Genomic DNA, 20,743 nt, shown 5'->3' on the forward strand with positions numbered 1-20,743 from the left:
ATCTACAGTCAGGTGTTCTTTAGTGCACACTTTACAAGTTTTGCAAGAGCTCCCTGAAAAATGTACTTTCCTTTCCTAGAGTGTGATTTTTCATTTGTTCATAGTTCGTATTCCTACATACTTCCTTTCCCTGTCAAATTGCTAGTTTCTTCCCATAGGTTTTCAGTGTCCGAGCAGTGTTTTGATAACCATGAAAGTGTATTTTGTCTTTCACTCTACTCATATTCCAAAATAGTTGAATTGCTTTTCTCCAACTTTTCAAAATGATTTTCCTTTGGGCAAAGCCTAAACCTGGAAGACTTGAGCTTGAGAGGGGTAAGTTTCAGAAAGTTTTAAAAGCCACTGAAAATGGGGGCTTAGAACGGAAATGCTTAAACAACCTTAATTATAGCAATTTCTCTGCCTATCTTTATCTGGTAATGTGAAGTGTTTGGGGGACTACTTTGGAGTTCCCTGTACCACCCAGATGTCTGCCAAGAGTACTTTATCACTCCAGAAAGAAGTAGGCAGGGCAATCATTTATATATAATGATGCAAAACAATTACAAAACTGCAATAGCAAAAAGTGTAAAATATTAACAATGCCATCAGTGCAGGGGACTGGAAAACCAAAACATCTCACTCAAAATCTAATTATTGTAAATGCATGGGTTTATTAAATGGCAGATGAGAATTTGGCAGACAGTAGATAGGCAGAAAGTTCAATTTCCTGGATGCAGTGACACAGAACATAGGATTCCCCACTGACTCAATAAGTTAAGAAATATTTTGTGGAATGATCTATTCTAAGGGTATAAACTGAGATACACTAGTCAGACACTTAAGGGATTTCTCTTCCAGTAAAGTTTAGTACTTGAGCCTTGAAGACACTTCAGTCTCTAAAAAGCAGCCCTTCACCTGTCTCTTATTCCCCACTGTGCTGAATTAGAACTGCTGGAAGCAGTGCTTCTGACAGCAATTTACTATGACGGTGGACAGGTGGCTGACTTTTATTTTACTTTAATTTTCTGTCAGTCTAGATTAAAGTGCTCTCTGTTGGATAGCACACTGTTAATGTATTTGTTGGACAGCTGAATTCTACTTTCAAAGTCTGTCGGTAAAAAATAAATGTGGTGCTAGTACTTCAGTTCAGATAAAACAGGACAAATTTGATACTAAGACTAACTTTAGTCTAAATGACAAGAAAAAGTTCTGTGGAATATTTCTCAAATAATGGTCAGATGATGGAATTCAAACACTTTTAATTAAAGCAACTGAAAATGCTATATTTTAAAGTTGTGGCAAGATGCTTTTGCACTTACAGTATTTTTAATCTATTCAAATGGCTTTCTCCTACAGGCAGCCACCTATCTCTGTGAGACTAAGAACATAATTTCTTTTGCCGTTTAGTTAAACACCATCTCTACTAGATGTCCTGTTTCTGCTGAACTCTTGAATGGTCACGTTAGGCAGGTTTCACTGTAATTTAGAGCTGAAGAAGAGATTAATACACATGAGTAATTCAGCAGTAGCTGAATTACTGAGTGCCACCAAGGACACCCTTATGCTCAAATTTTCCCATGCAAAGTGAGCATTCCCTACAGTGACATCCTCAACCAGTGCATCTGAGCACAGCCATGATACTGCTCCCTGTTCTGGGAAGCTGTTTCATTGGGCATCATGCCAAAACCCACATTGTGCCAACAATATGACCTATTGATTTAGATAAATCTCAAGCTGCTAGTTGGTGAACAGAAGAGGATTTATTTGGAGAAGCCAGTTAAGTTTGTTACAGTGGGTCTGACAACTATGAGCTCTCATTTCAGATTTAAGAGTGTTACCATTTTCATAGGTGCAACACAGAGAGTGATTGGTATCAGATCCATGAAAACATCATCAAAAAGCTAAATGTTCGTTACAACTTGACAGGCTCCAATGCTGGTGAGTGCATGTTGCAAAATGTTCTATTGCATTATTTTAGTTATTTTTTAAAGTTTTACAAATAAACCTTTTTCTTTTTGAAGGGTTTATGACTATTATTTTCCACTCATGAAAAAAGAATGCTATTGTTACTGTTATTGTATTGGGTACAAACTTGAGGAGTGTCACAGCAGTTGCACATCCTGCCTTTCATCTGCAACTTAAAAACCTAAAAGCACATCACTGAATTCCCTTACAGAAGCAACTGATTAGTAACTTTTATTTTGAAGGGGTGCCAAGTTGCTATGCAACCTTGATTACAGTCAAGTCTCTAGATGTAGTAGTCACATATAAGGCTAAATCATCAGCTGGTGTGAGCTGGTGTTTGATATCCAACTGGAAGTACTGCCTGGTCAATAATACTGCTGATCTTGACTTATAAATAGAAAACTGATTACACTGTTGACATGATATATCAAAATCTCTAAGCAAGGGGAAGTGGGAGGCCACCACACTGTTCGCAGAACCTCTTGCTCATTAGGTGAGGGACATACATTTTGTTGGCATCTAAAGCCTTTGCTATGCCTCCATAGCCAGCATCCATAGCTGTCATCAGAATGGATAAAGGGGGAAGAGCAATAAGCAATGTTAAGGGCCAGAGACAGTTGACCTACTGGTCTTGTAATACTGCTCTGTATTGCCAGACAGGAGACACATGCTTCCTGGAACTGGCCATTTTTTTTAACCACTACAGGAAAGCAATCAAACCTCTTCCAACTGGAAAGATAGGGTAAGTCTATACTGCAATTAAAAACCTGCACCTTGCCCATGCCAGCTGACTCATGCTTCCAGGACTCAGGCTGCAGGGCTTTTTCATTGCCGTGAAGACTTCTGGGCTCAGGCTGGAGCCCACACTCTGGGACCTTCCCACCTTGCAACATAGGCCAGCTGCAGGTGTCTAATTGTAGTGTAGACAAACCCATAGATGTATACTACAATGTCTTGGGGCTTGAATACACAGTGGGGTAATGCACTCTACAAGTGTGTGATTTCTAAAGCACACTAATGTGATGCACCTTAACTGATCCACGTAGTCCCTGCTGGTGCACACTAAAGGTTTCCTAGTGTGCTTTAGCAAGTACAGTGCTACTTTTAAGTGCTATAGGGAATGTTTAGTGCATACCAGAGAGGTCTATATGGACCAATTAACATGCAGCACATTGCGCTTTAGGAATCACACCCCTATAGAGCACACTACCCCACTGTGCAGACAAGCCCTTAGTTTTTGCTTTCAAATCCTGTTTCTTCCAGGTTGGTCCTGAAAATGCATTCTTTTAAATTTAACTGCGGAATAAATTCAGATGAGCTAATTTTCAATTTAATGTTATGTTTCACTGCAATTTTTTATCATTTGAAGTTGTAAACCCATAAACTTAGTAGATTAAATAGGTCTGTGAACGTGAAGCTTGTATTGAAAAGTTACATGAAACATGTTCTTCAGCAAGGTATGAGGAAAAAAGCTCTAATGCTCCATTTCATTTTTAAAGATTCAAATTAATTGAATTAAAATGACACTAATTGAGGCTCTGTAATTAATATGAAGCCTAGCTATGATAGCCGTAGCTTGTCATTTAAATTTTTTTGCAAGGGTATTATGATGCAAAGAGAATATTTGTTTGTAAATTCAGTGTATATAATAAGAAACCTACTTTCTGGGTTCCTCAGACACCGAGCGTCACCCCTCTATGGAAGTGGAAGGAAAGAATAGTAGCACCAAAGTATTAAGTGTTTGCAGTGATATTGGACAATTTGTATTTAGGATGGTGGGCTAGAATTTGACATTTGGAATACAATACGCCCTCTAGGACAAATGCTCTTTGAGATGTATAGTAAAAAACATTCTGAAATTGAGAAAGGAATATTTACTATTGGTGCAAATGTGAATGCCTGCTACTTGGTAGTCACACTCCCCAGGAAGATTTTATTCTTCAAACAGAATTGCCTGGGTATATTTCTGTGGTAAACCCTTCTGATTGTTCATGCGTTTGATATTGTGATGTCTGGTCTCCCTGTATGTTTCTGGACAGGGTCCACTTTAAATACTGGAGTTTGTTCAGCTGCCGATAAAAGTAAAAGTAATTTACTTTTTCTCAGTTTCATTTCTGAGTGCGCAGCAATTTACATTTCACATCAGAGCCTGCTGACAGAGGAGGAAAGGAATGGCTATTACAGTTAATGCAGAAATTACTAGCACCACCTATTGGAATAAACTGTTGAACTGAAGTTCAAGTTACTGAGTTTTGAATATACAAATTAATTTGGAGAAACCCAGGTATCTTGTTCTTTGTTTGAATTATAATATATATTAATAATATATGGAGATGTACCCAGTGGTGAGCTGGAGCCGGTTCGCACTGGTTCGCATGAACCAGTTGTTAAATTTTGAAGCAGAACTTGTTAACTGGCTTCCCTGCGAGGGAAGCTTTGATGGGCTCCAGCCAGGAAGCGTGTGATTCCTCCTCCCGGCCGCCGGGGGGCGCTGCGCTCAGGGAGCCACGTGGGATGCCTCCTGGCCCTGTTGCTGCTGCTCCTCGGACCTCTGGTCCTGGGGCTTCTGCTGCTACGTGGTGGGTCCCCGGCTGCTCTGCTGGGCCTGGGCTGCGTCCTGCTGCTCGGGCTGCTGTCCCCGTGTGAGTACCCACCACGCCGCCCACAGCCAACCCCTGCTGCACCACGCTTCCTGCAGCCACCACGCCGCCCACAGCCAGCCCCTGCCGCAGCCCCTGCCGCACCCCCCGCCCACAGCCAGCCCCTGCCGCACCCCCTGCCCACAGCCAGCCCCTGCCGCACCCCCCGCCCACAGCCAGCCCCTGCCGCACCCCCCGCCCACAGCCAGCCCCTGCCTGCACCCCCCGCCCACAGCCCCCCCCGCCCACAGCCAGCCCCTGCCTGCACCCCCCGCCCACAGCCAGCCCCTGCTTGCACCCCCCGCCCACAGCCAGCCCCTGCCTGCACCCCCCGCCCGCAGCCCCTGCCCACAGCCAGCCCCTGCCCGCACCCCCTACCCACAGCCAGCCCCTGCCCGCACCCCCTACCCACAGCCAGCCCCTGCCCGCACCCCCTGCCCACAGCCAGCCCCTGCCGCACCCCCTGCCCACAGCCAGTCCCTGCCCATAGCCAGCCCGTGTCGCACCCCCTGCCTCCAGCTAGCCCTGCCCCACACCTGTGTCTGCAGCCAGCCCCATGTCCACTGGTGCCCTGCAGTTCCCAGGGCAGTAACCCTGCACACCTGCTTCAATGAGGGGGGCAGGGAGCAGCTGGGACCCACACATGTGCACACCCTAGGGTGACCAGACAGCAAGTGTGAAAAATCGGGGGTGGGGGGTAATAGGAGCCTATATAAGAAAAAGACCCACAAATGGAGACTGTCCCTATAAAATCGGGACATCTGGTCACCCTAGCACACCCCCAGGTTGTGGTGGGGACCCACACATGTGAAACGGAGCTCATTTCTAGTTCAGGCCCATCTTTTTTAAAAAAGAACTTTAGGTAGGGTTAACATACATCTGTATTTTCTTGGAGATGTCAGGCTTTTTGGTTCTTAAAACGCTGTCCGGGCGGAATTTTTAAAATTTAAAAATTCCTCCTGGGAAAATACGGACGTATGGTAACCCTATTGGTACAAACAATACATATTGTGGCACATCCCTTAAATCAGAACTTTTTATAGGGAACTGGTTGTTAAGATTTTAGCAGCTCATCACTGGATATACCTATCTCGTAGAATGGGAAGGGACCCTGAGAGGTTGTCCAGTCCAGTCCAGTCCAGCCCCCTGCCTTCACTAGCAGGACCAACTACTGATTTTGCCCCAAATCCCTAAGTGGCCCCCTCAAAGATTGAACTCACAATCCTGGGTTTAGCAGGCCAATGCTCAAACCACTGAGCTATCCCTCCCCCCAAATTATTTAAATTTAAAATTATTAAATTATTTCATTTAAAAATGTTGCAAATATGTGACACATTTTGACCATCAAAAATAGTAACCATGATATCATGATCCATAAGCCACTGGAAAAAATGACACTAGGAAAATTGTATGCAGTGTAGTTGTAGCCATGTTGGTCCCAGGATATTAGAGAGACAAAGTGGGCGAGGTAATATCTTTTATTGGACCAACTTCTGTTGCTGAAAGAGACAAGCTTTTGAGCCACACAGAACTCTTCTTCAGGTCTGGAAAAGGTACTTCTAGAGTCAGAGGCAATGCATTGTGGGGAGAGGGAGCATGCCGGTCATGTGCTTCCCCCCCGCCAACCACCAGATTTGCTTCTTGGCTTGTACTGAGAATGCTCAGTAACACCACTGAAGCCAGCTGCCTCCCCACTATCAGCAGGCACGGTTTGTCTCTGAGCACCGGTCCTCTGTGTCCAGAGTCGTAGAAAAATGCAAGGTGGAACAGATTGTTTAGCACAATTGTAAGGAACCATTCAAGGTAGAGTGCCCCGTTAACACTTCTGCAAAAGGGGGGCGCGGGTAAGTGGGATAATAAGCCATAAATCCAGTGTGTCTGTTCGGTCCATCATTTTTAGTGTCTAGCAATGTTATGAATTTAAGCTCCCAGGCTCATCTTTTGGAAGTGTTATGCAGGTTTTCTTTGAGGATGAGTACTCATAGGTCAGATATAAAATGATTGTTTTGTGAAAAGTGTTCACATACAGGTGTTAGGGTGTTTTTGTCTTTTATCATTTTCCTGTGTGAGTTCATTCAAAAGCATAGTGATTGTCTGGTTTCATTCACATAGTTGTTTTGGGGGCATTTAGTGTGCTGGATGAGGTATACCCCATCGCAGGTTGTGATAGGCATGTGTAGGATTCATGGATCTTAAAACGGGTGTTGTGGTGGATGTTGATCATTGTAGCAGTGGAGATATGTCTGCAGGTTTTGCATCTGTTGTTCTGGCCACTTTAAGTTAGTGTGTCCTGGTCTGGGGGGAGCTTGCTTCTGATGATGAGCTTGGAGAGGTTTGGGGTTCTTTGAAGGCCAAAAGTAGAGGTTCAGGAGCGATTTCTTTCAGCATGGTCTCCTCATCAAGTTTGGGTTATGTTTGATGTTGCTCCATATGTGTTTCAGTTTGGGGTGATAGGTGACAACTAGGGGTGTGCAGTTTGTGGGGGTTTTATTTCTGTATTGAAGCAAGTTCTCTCAGGATATGTGGTTGGCCTGTTCCATGATGTGGTCTACTTCTATAGTTGAGTGTCCTTGTTTGATGAAGGTGGTTTTAAGTGTATTAAGGTGTATATCCCGGACTTTCTCTTCAGAGCATATTCTGTAGTAGCTGAGTGCCTGACTGCTTTCTTGGTGTGTTTTGGGGTCATTACTGAATCTATGAATGTAGATGTGGTAACAAAAACATTCTATCACCTGTAAAAACAATGAAGAGTCTTTGTGGCAGCTTAGAGACTAATACATTTATTTGGGCATAAGTTTTCTTGGGCTAAAACCCACTTCATCAGATGCATGGAGTGGAAAATACAGTAGGCAGGTGCTGTGTATTTATATTTTCCACTCCATGCATCTGATGAAGTGGGTTTTAGCCCACAAAAACTTATGCCCAAATAAATTTGGTAGTCTCTAAGGTGCCACAAGGACTCCTCATTGTTTTTGCTGATACAAACTAACAAGGCTACCACTCTGAAATCTATCACCTGTGGGTGAACACTTTTCCCAAAGCAATCACTAGGTATCTGACCTAGCCAGTTCTCATCCTCAAAGAAAACCTGCACAACACTTTCAAAAAATGAGCCTGGGAGCTTTAATTCATAACTCTTCTAGACACTAAAAACCATGGATTTAACAGAGGCACGGTTTTGATTTAACAGAGGCACATGGATTTATGGCTTATTATAACAATCTGTAAACCACTAACCACCCCTTTTAGTCCCGTATCTGCAGAGGTGTTAACGGGCCACTCGACTTTGAATGGTCCCTTGCAATTGTGCTAACCACTTACGCTAAACAATCTGTTCCACCTTGCATTTTGCTGTGAGCTTGGGACTACCTTTCCCAGACCTGAAGAAGAGCTCTGTGTGGCTCAAAAGCTTATCCCTCTCATCAACAGAAGTTGGTCCAATAAAAGATATTACCTCACCCACCTTGTCACTCAGAAAATTGACATTTGTCTTAAAGTTCTTAATGGGTTGTGAGTGACTCCTAATGTAGAGGGGATGTATATTGTTATCAAGCCTGACATTTTTGTGGGCTATATGAAAATATTTATAGCTCTACAGAGCTGTCTTCATGTTTTTTGTTTTGTTTTGTTCTGTTCTGTTGGCTGTTCATACTTGCCTGCATTTTAAAAAAAATAAACCTTAAAACCATGTATTTTTGCCTAAGATACATTCATTTGAAATCCCAGGAAAGATGCCTGAGCAATGATTGATGGGATACCTTTCAGCAGCCCATTTGAATCAGTGGAAAAAGCTATTTAAATTATGATTAGTTTAAATAATTCCTCTTCATGTTAAACAGATGGAAGATCTGATATGTTTACATTTTAATCAGTGCGAAAACTCATAGGCATAAAATTAATATAAGCAGTAAACAGTTAATTTCAGTTTCTAAACAGGTGGTATGCCTCTGAATAGACTTAGATAAATTCACAGTTTACAAAAAGGTGGTTTGTTTTAATAAATGTGGGTTGCTGTAAATATTGATATTAACATGAGATATGAGACTTAATATTGCTTATTTCAGTTCCTTATCTGAAAAGCAAAATTGGCATTATTTGGTAATCACTGAATCACTCACTAAGCAATAGGACACGAGAAACTGCTCTTCTGGGTGGTTATTGAATACCTTGGGTAGTGGTATGATTCGAGACGCAAGGCTGATGGCAGAGTGATTTTTTTTAACCATCTGAGATCTGATGTAATCCTCAGCACATATGCTTCATGCAAAGCTTTCACTCTAATAACAAAATATATATCACTTCTAAAATGATAAATCAGACCCAACCTTTTACTGGATATTATTGACATGAGTATGACATTAGTGAAAGCCAATCAGTTAGTTCCCTTCGTATTCGAAATCAAAAGTTTGGGCTATTTCACAGTATATCACAAATATCCCTTCAAATGTAACACCTTGAAAGTGAGATGTAGGAAGTTACTGCATTGTCTCTTTGCTTATTAAATTTTGGTTAAATAATGGCTTAAGTATTTTCAGTGTCTTCTAAAGCTTTGAATGATCATAATCAATAATATTGGGGGGGGAGGGGAACCCAAGCTGTTTTTACCAGTCCTTATTTAATAAAATGTTATGTAATTTGCTCATTGTAGATTACATTTCCAATATTATAGGTTGAGCCAGTAACTACACCTGTAGTTAAGATTGCCTCACACTTTGTTTTAAACCCATTTTCAGTTGTTTATAACTTTATAACTTTACTTTAACCATTCATACTGAAACGTACTATGCTTGATCTACCTACTTCAGTCTCAGAAAAGCGAAAATGGTTTAAGACTAGTGAAAAATTTATAATTTTGGCAATGTTTTTAAAAAAAAAATCCAACAATTTCTTTGCTCTAGTGCTTCCATGTTTTTGGACAAGAAGCTGAAATTGGGCAGGGAGATAGTTCTGGGATCACAGAAGTGCCTTTTGCTTTCCCTCTGAAAATCTCTGTATAATTGGACAAGTTATAAGCCTCTGAAAATCACCCTCTGCACATATTCTTATAGCTTGTGAAAGGGATGCTACTAAAATCTTCACTGAACATGCCCCAGCCCCAAAGAGTTCCCTGCATGTCCGTGCCACTGAGCATGTTCTCTGTTCCTAGTGGGTAGGTAGAGCTATAATTCTGGATGGGGACATTGCCCACTTTGGCCCAAGGGAAGGTGAACTGGATTGAGAGACCACCATAAGTTCCAGTCTCAGCTCTTCCACTGACTGGTGTTAATTCTGTGCACTTCACAGCTCTTCTTGAACGAGGTCCCATACCCCTACTGTAGGAAGCAACCACATATCTTTCAACATTTACCTAAGCTTTCTAATATGGGAAATCTCAACAATTTAGCCCCATTGCCTTTCAGAATGATTGTGCCAAATCTGAGTATTTGGCTATGCTTTCTCTTACTATTAGACCACACTCACTTCCACAGTCTTCCTGATTCCCACATTCCTCTGCTGTCTAGCAAAACAGTTAAGTACTCTATGAGCAAGAGGTGTTGTGTCCCATTTTAGTAGGTGATCTGCTTAGTGAACAAGTCTGTTATTGCTGCCAGTTACACCTTTAGCTCAAGTGGTAGAAGTCTGCACAGTCCTGAGTTCCAGCCTGCTGATGACCTATTTGCACGGGCCAGTATGGCTCCACATGATGTAATTTGTTTTTTCAGCTTCCTATTTAAAAAATTGAGGGAATTACACACAAAAACCTGTTAAAACAACATTAAGAATGTTTATTCAATTATTCAAACTTTAGGTAATGCCAGAATGAAAGTTACCTTTGTATATATTTTGATGCTAATGGGCATTAGTTGCCCAACTCCCCTTGACTTTTAATGGGAAATTATTATAATACATGCACACAAGGATACGAGTTACCAGAATTCTGGAGTTTCCTAACTTTGAGTCCTTGACTTTGCAACCACAATGTTTCTTTAATGCATTTTATTTAATCTGTTATATAGTTGTGGCATTGGCGTGGACGGTGATTTACAGGCACATAAAACAATGATACACTAGAGATGAATCTGGATCTTCTTTGCTAGTGAAGTTACACGTGGGATTAATTCTGAACAATGATTTTGCCTCAAGGATCTTAAAATCTCAATGGGATTGATTACAACAAAAATGATAATCCCAGGGTGGGTTAGAGAGGCACAGGATGATGAATGATAGAACAGCAGGGAACAGAGGGAAGGGAGTATGACCACCACGATGGTTTCTTCTTGTCTTAAAGTCTATGATAGGGGTAGGCAACCTATGGCACGTGTGCCGAAGGTGGCATGCAAGTTAATTTTCAGTGGCACTCACACTGGCCGGGTCCTGGCCACCAGTCCGGGGGGCTCTGCATTTTAATTTAATTTTAAATGAAGCTGCTTAAACATTTTTAAAACCTTATTTACTTTACATACAACAATAGTTTAGTTATATATTATAGACTTATAGAAAGAGACCTTCTAAGAACGTTAAAATGTATTACTGGCACATGAAACCTTAAATTAGAGTGAATAAATGAAGACTCGGCACACCACTTCTGAAAGGTTGCCGACCCCTGGTCTATGAGATTATGAATACTGCTTCTGAGGAGCCAGAGTATCTGAATGAGGAATAGAAGCTGTTCTTTCTAGTAGCCATGTTAATACCAAAAGTACAGTTGTGAATACATTGTCTACTGCACTATGCTGTATGACCACCTTATTGCAAGTTATGCATACAGCCAACTGAAATAACTGCAGGTGCATTTCACAATTAAACAAGTTGACAAAAGAGGTTTTTTCCTATTTTATTTCAGACCAGTTCTGCCAATAATTGCACTAGTGAAAAATTCAGTAGACAGCATACTCCTATTCAGTGTGCAAAGCCTTAATGCTCTTGCTCTAATCTGAAAATCTAGTCATATTATGCAGCTACATAAAGGGCCTGCTCCATCAATCCCCATTCACACAAGTAGTTCCACTTAAATCAAGGAGACTACTCATGTGAATAAGGGTTACAGTATCAGGCCCTTTATGTAGCTGCAGCACCTATGGTGTGTAGGATTATTGTGAATATCAGTTCTTCCAGGCATCATAACTCAGACTCAGGATCTTTATCCTTACAATTCCCTGGGATTATGGTACCCCTCATCATAGTTCATCCCTGCAAAGAAGCATTTATATGGTTCCAAACGTGTGTCTTGTACATCTCTGTACACTTTTGAGGAAAAACAGATTTACTATTTAAAGATATGATCCAAAGTGTGCTTAGGGGAGAAGAAAGGAGACTTATAACATTGAATATAATAGGACAATCAGAAAATTGTCAACTTGAAAAATGGTAGGGTCATGATTTTGCATCACAATACAACTTATCCTATTTGTTTACTCAGATATATTGTATAGTATATTCCAGTTTCATGAAGTAATGTGGCTCAGATGTAATTATTCATGTGTCCCAGAAGACTGTTAGCAGGCTTGGATAATATAATTATATGAATTTTCAATGCACAAGATATTGGGGAGCATGAACTTGTTACAGATAACAGGAAGGTTTGGTAACTAAAGCCTGCATGATTGATGATCAGCCCTGTTTTGAGAAAGCCATGATGTGTGGAGGGGATAGGGGTGAAAGAGAGAGTTGGACATGTAATTCAAGCAAGAATGATGTCATTCTAAGTGGAGTATTCAGTAGCTATACAGGACAGTAATATAAGTGGAGTATTCAGGAGCTATACAGTAATTTTATTTTCTTCACATTAACTAATTAAATTAATTCCTCTGTGGTTGCTTAGCAGCCAGGAAAAAAGCTTTTTTGAAGAGATTGCTGGTATGTTCAGATAGATTTGCTGACACCTCATGGAAAATATTGTTGTTGCATTACTATATGCAGTATATAACACATATTCTGTAGCTTCAGTCTTTTCCTTCCAAAAGCTAGCATGACAAGATCTGAATCTTCCCCACTACTACCACCACCACCACCAGAGTTTGATGTCTTATACTTATCAAAAGAAGAGGAAAAACCTGCATTTGAATCTTCCTCTTTCTTGTTCAGCATCATTTATTTAAGTGCTGATGCTGAACAAAGCAACAAGACTTCTTTCCACTGTGCAAAAACAGTTGCCTATTGCATCTCCAGCTGAAGTCTGAACTGCACCTTAACAACCAACTCATAGTTGTTTTGTAAACAATAGGAGGTATAGTCAGAATCAGGGGGATGCTTTTTGATTAGTGGTAGCTGTCTGATGAAAAGAAAAAATGTTTGAAAATTCTGTTTCTGAATTACTGATATATATGTTACTGGATTTCCACTCCTTAACTGTATAAGAAAACATAGACAGTGCTAGGTCTTCAGCCCTGCTGTCAGTGCAGATGTGGACAGAAAGCTGGAATAAGCAGCCTGGTGGAGATTTCCCTTAATCCAAAACCCCATTTCAGCCTCTTTACTCATGTTGTGTTGAAATTAATCTCAGCCATTTACTTTGGTGATACACAGAAGGAATAGGTAATAATTGGAGATATACTAATCTCCTAGAACTGGAAGGGACCTTGAAAGGTCATCGAGTCCAGCCCCCTGCCTTCACTAGCAGAACCAATTTTTGCCCCAGATCCTTAAGTAGCCCCCTCAAGGATTGAACTCACAACCCTGGGTTTAGCAGGCCAATGCTCAAACCACTGAGCTATCCCTCCCCCTCCCATACTCTCTATGTAACATTTTGCCTTGCCACCTTTGTGGAGACTAATTTTCAAAGCAAACTGGCAGTTTTTCTGTCTTCAAAAACTCAATTATTCTCCTCATCTGAAAAGAGAGAAATCCAGATCAAAACCAGAATTTGACTCCTTGCATACGAAATATAAATGTCAAATGTTTCCTTTGCTTTTGTATTTAGCCCTTAGAACAGAGACTGCCAGTTCGTTGATTGGTTTATTTCAGAAGCCTGAAGGTTGGTGTTTCTCATAAATTTTCATCCTGGTTTATTTCCAAAGGGGAGGCGGATCTTCTGTCCTTGCTCCCCCATGTCACAGGCCAGGATGGAGTAGTAGCTGGATGTTTTGTTTTGATCTCATATTCCTGCCTGTGGGGAGAGAAATGGGAGGAAAGTCAGGTTCGAGCTTCATGGACAAATCATCATTGGGTTTTGTTGGGGTAGCCGTAGTATACTATCTGTAGGGCCTTTGTTTTCAATTTTTATTTTATTTAATATTTCCCAGGAATTTATAAGTGTTTATTACCACCACAACAAAAACAGGTGAAAATCAGTGAAAAAACTATTAATAACATTTTTGAGTAAATGTCAGGGTTTATTTTGGTGGACAGAAAGACAGAGGGAAAAGTGTTCAGTAGATTAATGCTTTGAATTCCGTTCGTGAGTGTGGTTTGCTGCAGAACTAAAACAAAACTCGAAACACAATGCTACCTCTGAGCTTAAGAAAACAATATGTCTCTAATCTCCAAATAAAACTTTTCATTTGAATAAACAGTTTACTGTTGTAGACTTAGGACTATTAGCCTATAAATATTTACATTTAATAATCGGACTATACCATTTGCAGCGCATACACTCAACTTCATCCTTTTCTCCTGTTTTTGTTCTCTAAAAACTTTTGAATACTTCCTTTTGTTCTGAAACGTATTCTGATACAGATTTTCATTTTCTTCCCATTTTAGTGTATCAAATCTTTAAACCATTATCTGCTAACAGCGTGAAATGTGTATGTGGTGGGTGTGAGATTCATCAGTATGTGCACACACTTCAGAGCTTGTGTGCGCGCCTGTTTGTTTATTGTATGTATCTTCTAGACTAATACATAGCCTTACTTCAACAGGCAGCTTTGCATATACACACAGACTAATCTATTATCATAATACATGTATCTCATGCAATGTATTGTATTTTCCTAATAAAATAGGTTATTTTTATATATTTGAATGATACAAAAGTAGGGTGAAAATCAGAAAAAAACGGAGTAATACTTTTTTTAAAACCTGGGAAATTTTCAGTAAAAATCAGTTTAAATGGAAAACGAAGGGGCTTTGCTATCTGGTAGTAATACCCAGGGGCGGCTCTAGGTTTTTGGCCGCCCCAAGCAGTCATGCCCGGGAGGCGCCCCCGAGCCGCGGGAGCAGCGGACCTCCCGCGGGCATGACTGCGGAGGGTCCACGGGTCGCGCGGCTCGGCTGGACCTCCCGCAGCTGCGGGCGGTTCGCAGGTCCGGCGGCTCCGGTTGAGCTGCCGCAGGCATGCCTGCGGGAGGTCCAGCCGAGCCGCGGGACCAGCGAACCGTCCGCAGTCATGCCTGCGGGAGGTCCACTGGAGCCGCCGGCCGAGCGTCCCCTCCGCAGTCATGCCTGCGGCAGGTCCGCTGCTCCCGGGGCTCCGGTGGACCTCCCGCAGGCATGACTGCGGCAGGTCCGCCGGCCCAGCCTGCCGCCCCCACGGGAAAGGGCCGCCCCAGGCGGGTGCTTGCCCCGCTGGGCTCTGGAGCCGGCCCTGGTAATACCTATCATAGTGCTAAAGCAACACAGGTAACAGAATGCAGATCAAAGCTCCTGCTCTCCACTGGCCCTGTGGCTGCTGTCAGGAATCAACATGCTGACCAAATGTCTCGTTGCTTAACATCTGAGTCCAGGCCCTAAAATAGCTAGATAAGGAGAAACAGAAATAGAATAGGTTTGATTTGACATTTTTCAGCATACAGTTTAAATCTGTTTAATGCTTTCATTTATCAATGTGAAATAACTCAGCAAGTTCTTAGGTAAACTATTACTTTCATATCTCAACCTTACCCAGACTAAATCCATCTGCATGCAGAAGACAGCAATGGATTGCCTAGGATCAGACAGGAAAGGTTCAACAGTTGTGCAGATGCCAACTTTGATGCTCTAATAAAAGCCCCTTAAAATTCCTATGCTCTTGATGCAGTATTTTTGCTCTTGAGAGATAAGACTAGGGGGCAAAAATACACAATCAATTTTTCACTTGCTAATGCCAAGAGGAATAAAATCAATTTAAATCCAATACAGATTAAAATACGGGTGGTGAAGATTATAAACTTAACTAGCTACTGTGGAAGTTGGGAAAAGACCAGACATCTTAGTCTTCCAGGAAGAGTAAGTGTCAGGCTAACTCTAACAGCTAATAACATGAGACTTCCAAGCAGGGCCTCGGCGAGTGGAAAAGAACTGTAAGAGATGCTGTTTTTCAACCTTGTGTTAGATAAGAATAGAATGCAGACTGTAGCAGAAATTGCTGAGAAAAGTAAGATATCAGAAAGGAATATGTATAAACAAAATGCAGTTGTTGATCATTACTGTATGTCACAAAAGGTATAAACGCTTGCCTTAATTGTTTATCGAACAGAGACCTGCCTCGGGAAGGGAACTCCTGCCTGTGAGTACTCTCCCCTGGCATGTGTTAAAGAAAAAAATAAAGCTGCCTCTGGCATGTTGCAACCAACCTCAGAGTGAGAACTCGTTTTTCTCCCACACTACTTTATAACTTTGGCCTCTGTCAAAGGGATTCCACAGAAATAGTCAGTATGGGGGAAAAATCTTTTCCTATCCCAGTATCTTGAAATGCTCTTAATGAGATTTACAATGGTGATACAACTTAATTGCATGTTTACTGAGAAGCAGCATGTTATTTTGTGGCAGTAATGCAATGACTACATAGTAACTGCTGAAACAGTGTTAACTATATGTGGAGGCCAAGAATTAATTAATAAAGGTTTGAAGGGATCTTAATGTATGTTAGCTAATTAGCAGAGGTTAAGCTGTTACCCTGTATCTGGTGCAGAGTGAATTGTGTGAAAAGTCGTTACGACCTTGTGAATTGCAGTCTTGTTTTCTGTTCTGGTATTGCAGACAAATAAGATAATGAATAGGCTTATGTATAAACAAATGCAAATGTTTACTTTTACTGTCTGCAAGTTTGCTAGCCACTGTCTGTTAAGAAGGTATAAAGATTGTTATGATTGTTTTACTAATGGAGAGAGATCTGTTCAGGACAAGGGGCAACCCAGTTCCTGACACTCTCTCCCTCTTGTGTTCACTAGAGTATTATAATAAAGTATTTGTTTTTGCTGCACCTAAACATAAGCGAGAACTGAGTTTTCTTCGACATATATATTAACTTGAATTGATGGGCAGACCTCAAGGTTTAGATCAGATAAAAATACAAAATTGTACGGTTTTCCTCCTACTTGCAGCTTGAGTAGGACTCCAAAACATTTTTTTTTCAGTTTTCTGGCACCATCTATCTTCAAAGCTGCATTGTGGGGGTCAAGATGAGAGTTTTTCTTGAAACCTTGAAACAAATATTTCATCTTCTTACATGAGTCTGGGGCATATGTAGTCCAAGACCAACATGGGAAATGAACATGCAGGGGCCAGGATTAGGTAGGACCCTGAAAATCATCTTTAAATATGTGGGGGGGAGGGAGAAAGAGAAATGAGAGGGGCAGGGTGTGAGACCTAAATGGGGAGGTGACTTGTGTTGAGGGAGAAAGCCAGGGCTTGGTATGGTTGAGTTGTGGAAGAGAGTGCACCAACCCCAAACTTTGAAGGGAGGGATAAGATTCAGGCTCTTTCTTAAAATGCCTAGCTCACCATCCCTAGTAAATTCTCTCTCTTTCCCCTGATAACTGTGCAGTAACTTGATCTTTCCACTGTAGGGGAAATTAGAACATGAATTGGGTGATACTGTCTTGTTTTGTCCTCAGTCACCTCTGTTCAACAACGAGACATGATGAATAAGGAAGCTTATGAACAAGAGAATATGTTAGAGAAATTGTTCAAGTATCATTCATTCTTGTGGAAAGCAGTATTTCCATATTGCTGTCAAGGTCAGATAAAGGTGGATGCATTCGTTACACTAGCTTCTGGACATTTTCTTCTTGTGCATCTAACTTTTAAGACCATTTATACTTTTTATACGCACACAGACACACACATTTGTGTAGGTAGATTCTGAATATTATGGTATTATTCAGTATTATATCAGTTTTAGCCTGTTTACTTTATCCTCTCCCACTCTTTAGTTTGTGCACCTTTTGATAATATATAAGCTGTTTCTCTTTTTGTGCACATGAGGCCTTAACCAGTGAGGTGATGGGTGCCCCAGCTCCCACTGAAGTGGATGATTATGGGTATTTTGGGTACCATTCATGATTGGTCCCCTAGAGACGTGTGTTTATGAATTCAATTTTCAAGTAAATTGCACCAGACTTGCTAACAGAATCCATTAAGTGGCCCCTTAGTTACTTGGTGGAGGAATTGTACTAGGTTTTGCAGCAGTCAGAAGAAATTGTATAATTGATACAACTGAAAATCTGGAGCTCTGTACAGAGAACATCAGCAAATGAATCAGTGTCCACACTGAAAACCCTGCCCAGATTATCCTCCAAAACAAAGACACTGCTATCTTGCCTTCTAGCATCCACTTAGTCCCTGCCATCTCTTCCCCAGAAAAATCTTGTTCGAAAAGACAAGCATTGAAATGTGATCTAAAGAGCAACAAATTCTTGCTTTTTCAAACTAATAAGACAAACTTAAATGTGTAACTTGGAGGGACCCTTCTCTGGAAATATCCTGTCTCTGATCTCTCCTATTTAAATTGGAGGACTGTTAATTTAAGTGCCTCCATTGAATTCAACTTCCGTGGTATCATATGGGGAAAGAGGTGGAATCCAGATGGAGGATTCATGGAGGAGTCTTGGATCTAAGTCATTTAAAGATGTATAGGTTTCATAGAGTTGAAAACCTGAAGGGGCCATAGATTATCTAGTCTGACCTCCTACGTATCAGATGCTGTTGAATACCACCCAAATAGTCCAACATTAAAACTCAATACCTTAAGCTGCATCTAAAACAAAATCTGAAGCTAGTCCTGGTCTTGAAGTACAGGCATAATATTATCCTACTGATAGCAGGACTGCTTAACAAGTGGGCAACTTCATGCTGCACCATCTGAAGTTTGAGTGGCTGAAAGGCCCAGCTCTCACTAGGGTGTTTTTCAGGTATCTATTTAGGAGATGGCATAGGCTTAGGTCGTATTGGGCTATGGAAAGGGAAAGCATACAAAGGAAAAGGTCACGGCATTCTGGTAAAACTAAATACATAAATATGTTCTTGGGCTCGGATACTATCTTGGCATTCAGAAGCAGCTGATGATCCACAGGATCAGCAGTTGCAGAACTGAGAAACTAAAGTAGAGTAAAGTCCCTTGATTTGGGAGCTGATGTCATCTCAGTTCATTTTGTCCTAATGTATCAACATCATCGTAGTCTTATTTGTTTTAAATCCCAACCAGCTCACTCTCCTCTAAACCCCAGTCCAAGAAAGGCACTGGGCAAACCAGTCTGCTGCATCAGCCAGGTCTGACAAAGTAGGGTTTGCCTACACTGCAATAAAATGCCCATGGCATGACTGCAGCTGGCCTGGGTCAGCTGATTCGGGTTTGCAGGACTCTAAAATTTCAGTGCAGGTGTTTAGGCTTGGGCTGAAGCCTGGGCCCTGAGTCCCCACGAGGGGGGTGGGTCTGAGAACCCGGGCTCCAGCCTGAGCTTGAACATGTGCACTGCTATTTTTCGCTCCTCAGCTCAAGTCCTGTGGGCCCAAGCCAGCTAACCAGGGCTATGAGCCTTGGTGCAACAGGGCTTTTATTGCAGTGTAGACATACCCATAGAGACGGAAGTCCCAACTGTGCATGGTTTGCTCCTGTGCTCAGTGCTGTAACTGAGGGGTTTGGGTGGCAAAGGTGGTTCTGAGACACTTGAGTGGTTAAATTTTCTGGGGAAGCTGATATGCCCAGCCCCCACTCACCCACTGTCAGAGTCGTCACCTACAATTCTAAGTTACACTCTCTTTCTTGTCACCGCATATAGGCAGCAGGAAGCAGAGAATCACTGGAGAGCAATGTGCTCCAGCTGTTCTCACTCTTCTCCACCAAAACTAATCCATTGCTCATACCTGATGCTCACAACAGGGCTGGAGCGAGGGAGGGGGTGTTAAAGAAACAGTAGGCCAGCTGCTGAGGCACCCCCTGCACTCAGGAGCAGCAGCTTTCCACCCTTTGTGTGACATAAAGAGGCATGCAGGTGGCAGAATAAAATAGAGAATCAAGCCTTTATGGCTCAGTGTCATTCTCCTATTGGCTAGAGACTCCATAGCCCATACTATCTCCTCTGATGTCCTCTCATACTTATTGAACAGAAAGGATGACATGAGAATTTAGTGCACCATATAAAATAGCCTTTTGGGCATATGAGTGATCACCCAAACCTACCCTCTGTGTCCTCTCTCAGCTAAAAGAACAGAACTACTATAGTGAGTCTGACGATTCTTGCCAGGGTTCACAGCTCCTGAAGCTTTTCTACTGACGCATTGCTAGCATTTATACAGTAGACTGCTTTTGTTTAATTACTTGCGGCTTCTGTGGCAGTTTATTAATCTGCCAGTTTAATCCTTCGTTATATTTTGTGACAAGGGGATTATGTATATGATGTTTTGATGTGTTTAAGAATTAGTTGTCACTGAAGACTATTTGAAATACATTTAAAGTGGGAGCAGTGCTGAGATATTGTGCTTTGATATAAGTACACAAGGCATAAAAGCATCTTTCTTTGTTCTCAATAAATGTGAAGGCTGCAAGACTGAATATTTATAGAGAACTTTGTGGGGAAAGTATTGCTAAATTAGCTTGAATGATAACTTTGCAGTAGAAAAAAGCCGCATTAGAGTTGACAGTTTTTAGACAGGATTTTTAGAGTACTTTGTCTCTCTTCATTTTTTCAGGTAGTGAATACAGCTTTACAACTAACAACAAATAAACTAGTATCTGAGTGTGGGAATAGTCAAAATAAATATAGACTAGTCTACTGAGGGAACATATTACTGTGAGACAAAGATGATATTAATTCTTCAAGGCAGGTTCAGCGAGCCAGTCCTTGTGTTATTCTGGTAATACCAACACATTGTGCCTGAAAAGGTTAAAGCTGCTTGTATACTAAAAGTGGTTTTCAGAAGATAACTTTAATGTACCATTGCTGTGTAGTATGGCTGCACTAATAGGCTGCTGGGGAGAGATGGGCTTCAATAATAAGTAGTTTCATCTTGAACTGCACTCTTAAGTATTTGTGAATACACTT

At 41.5% G+C, this 20,743-nt stretch overlaps 1 protein-coding gene across 3 annotated transcripts in view; it reads left to right on the forward strand.

The window, feature by feature from the left end:
- The window catches only part of DOCK4 (dedicator of cytokinesis 4), a 428,604-nt gene that overhangs the window by 204,051 nt on the left and 203,810 nt on the right, over positions 1-20,743 (forward strand). For all 3 annotated transcript variants that reach the window (XM_045031826.1, XM_045031832.1, XM_045031842.1), the window contains one exon: positions 1,832-1,920. In XM_045031826.1, the coding sequence (XP_044887761.1) occupies positions 1,832-1,920 (89 nt within the window). The remainder of the gene's footprint in view (positions 1-1,831; positions 1,921-20,743) is intronic.

Source organism: Mauremys mutica, chromosome 1, assembly GCF_020497125.1.
Source record: "Mauremys mutica isolate MM-2020 ecotype Southern chromosome 1, ASM2049712v1, whole genome shotgun sequence".
Lineage (NCBI taxonomy): Eukaryota > Metazoa > Chordata > Testudines > Geoemydidae > Mauremys > Mauremys mutica.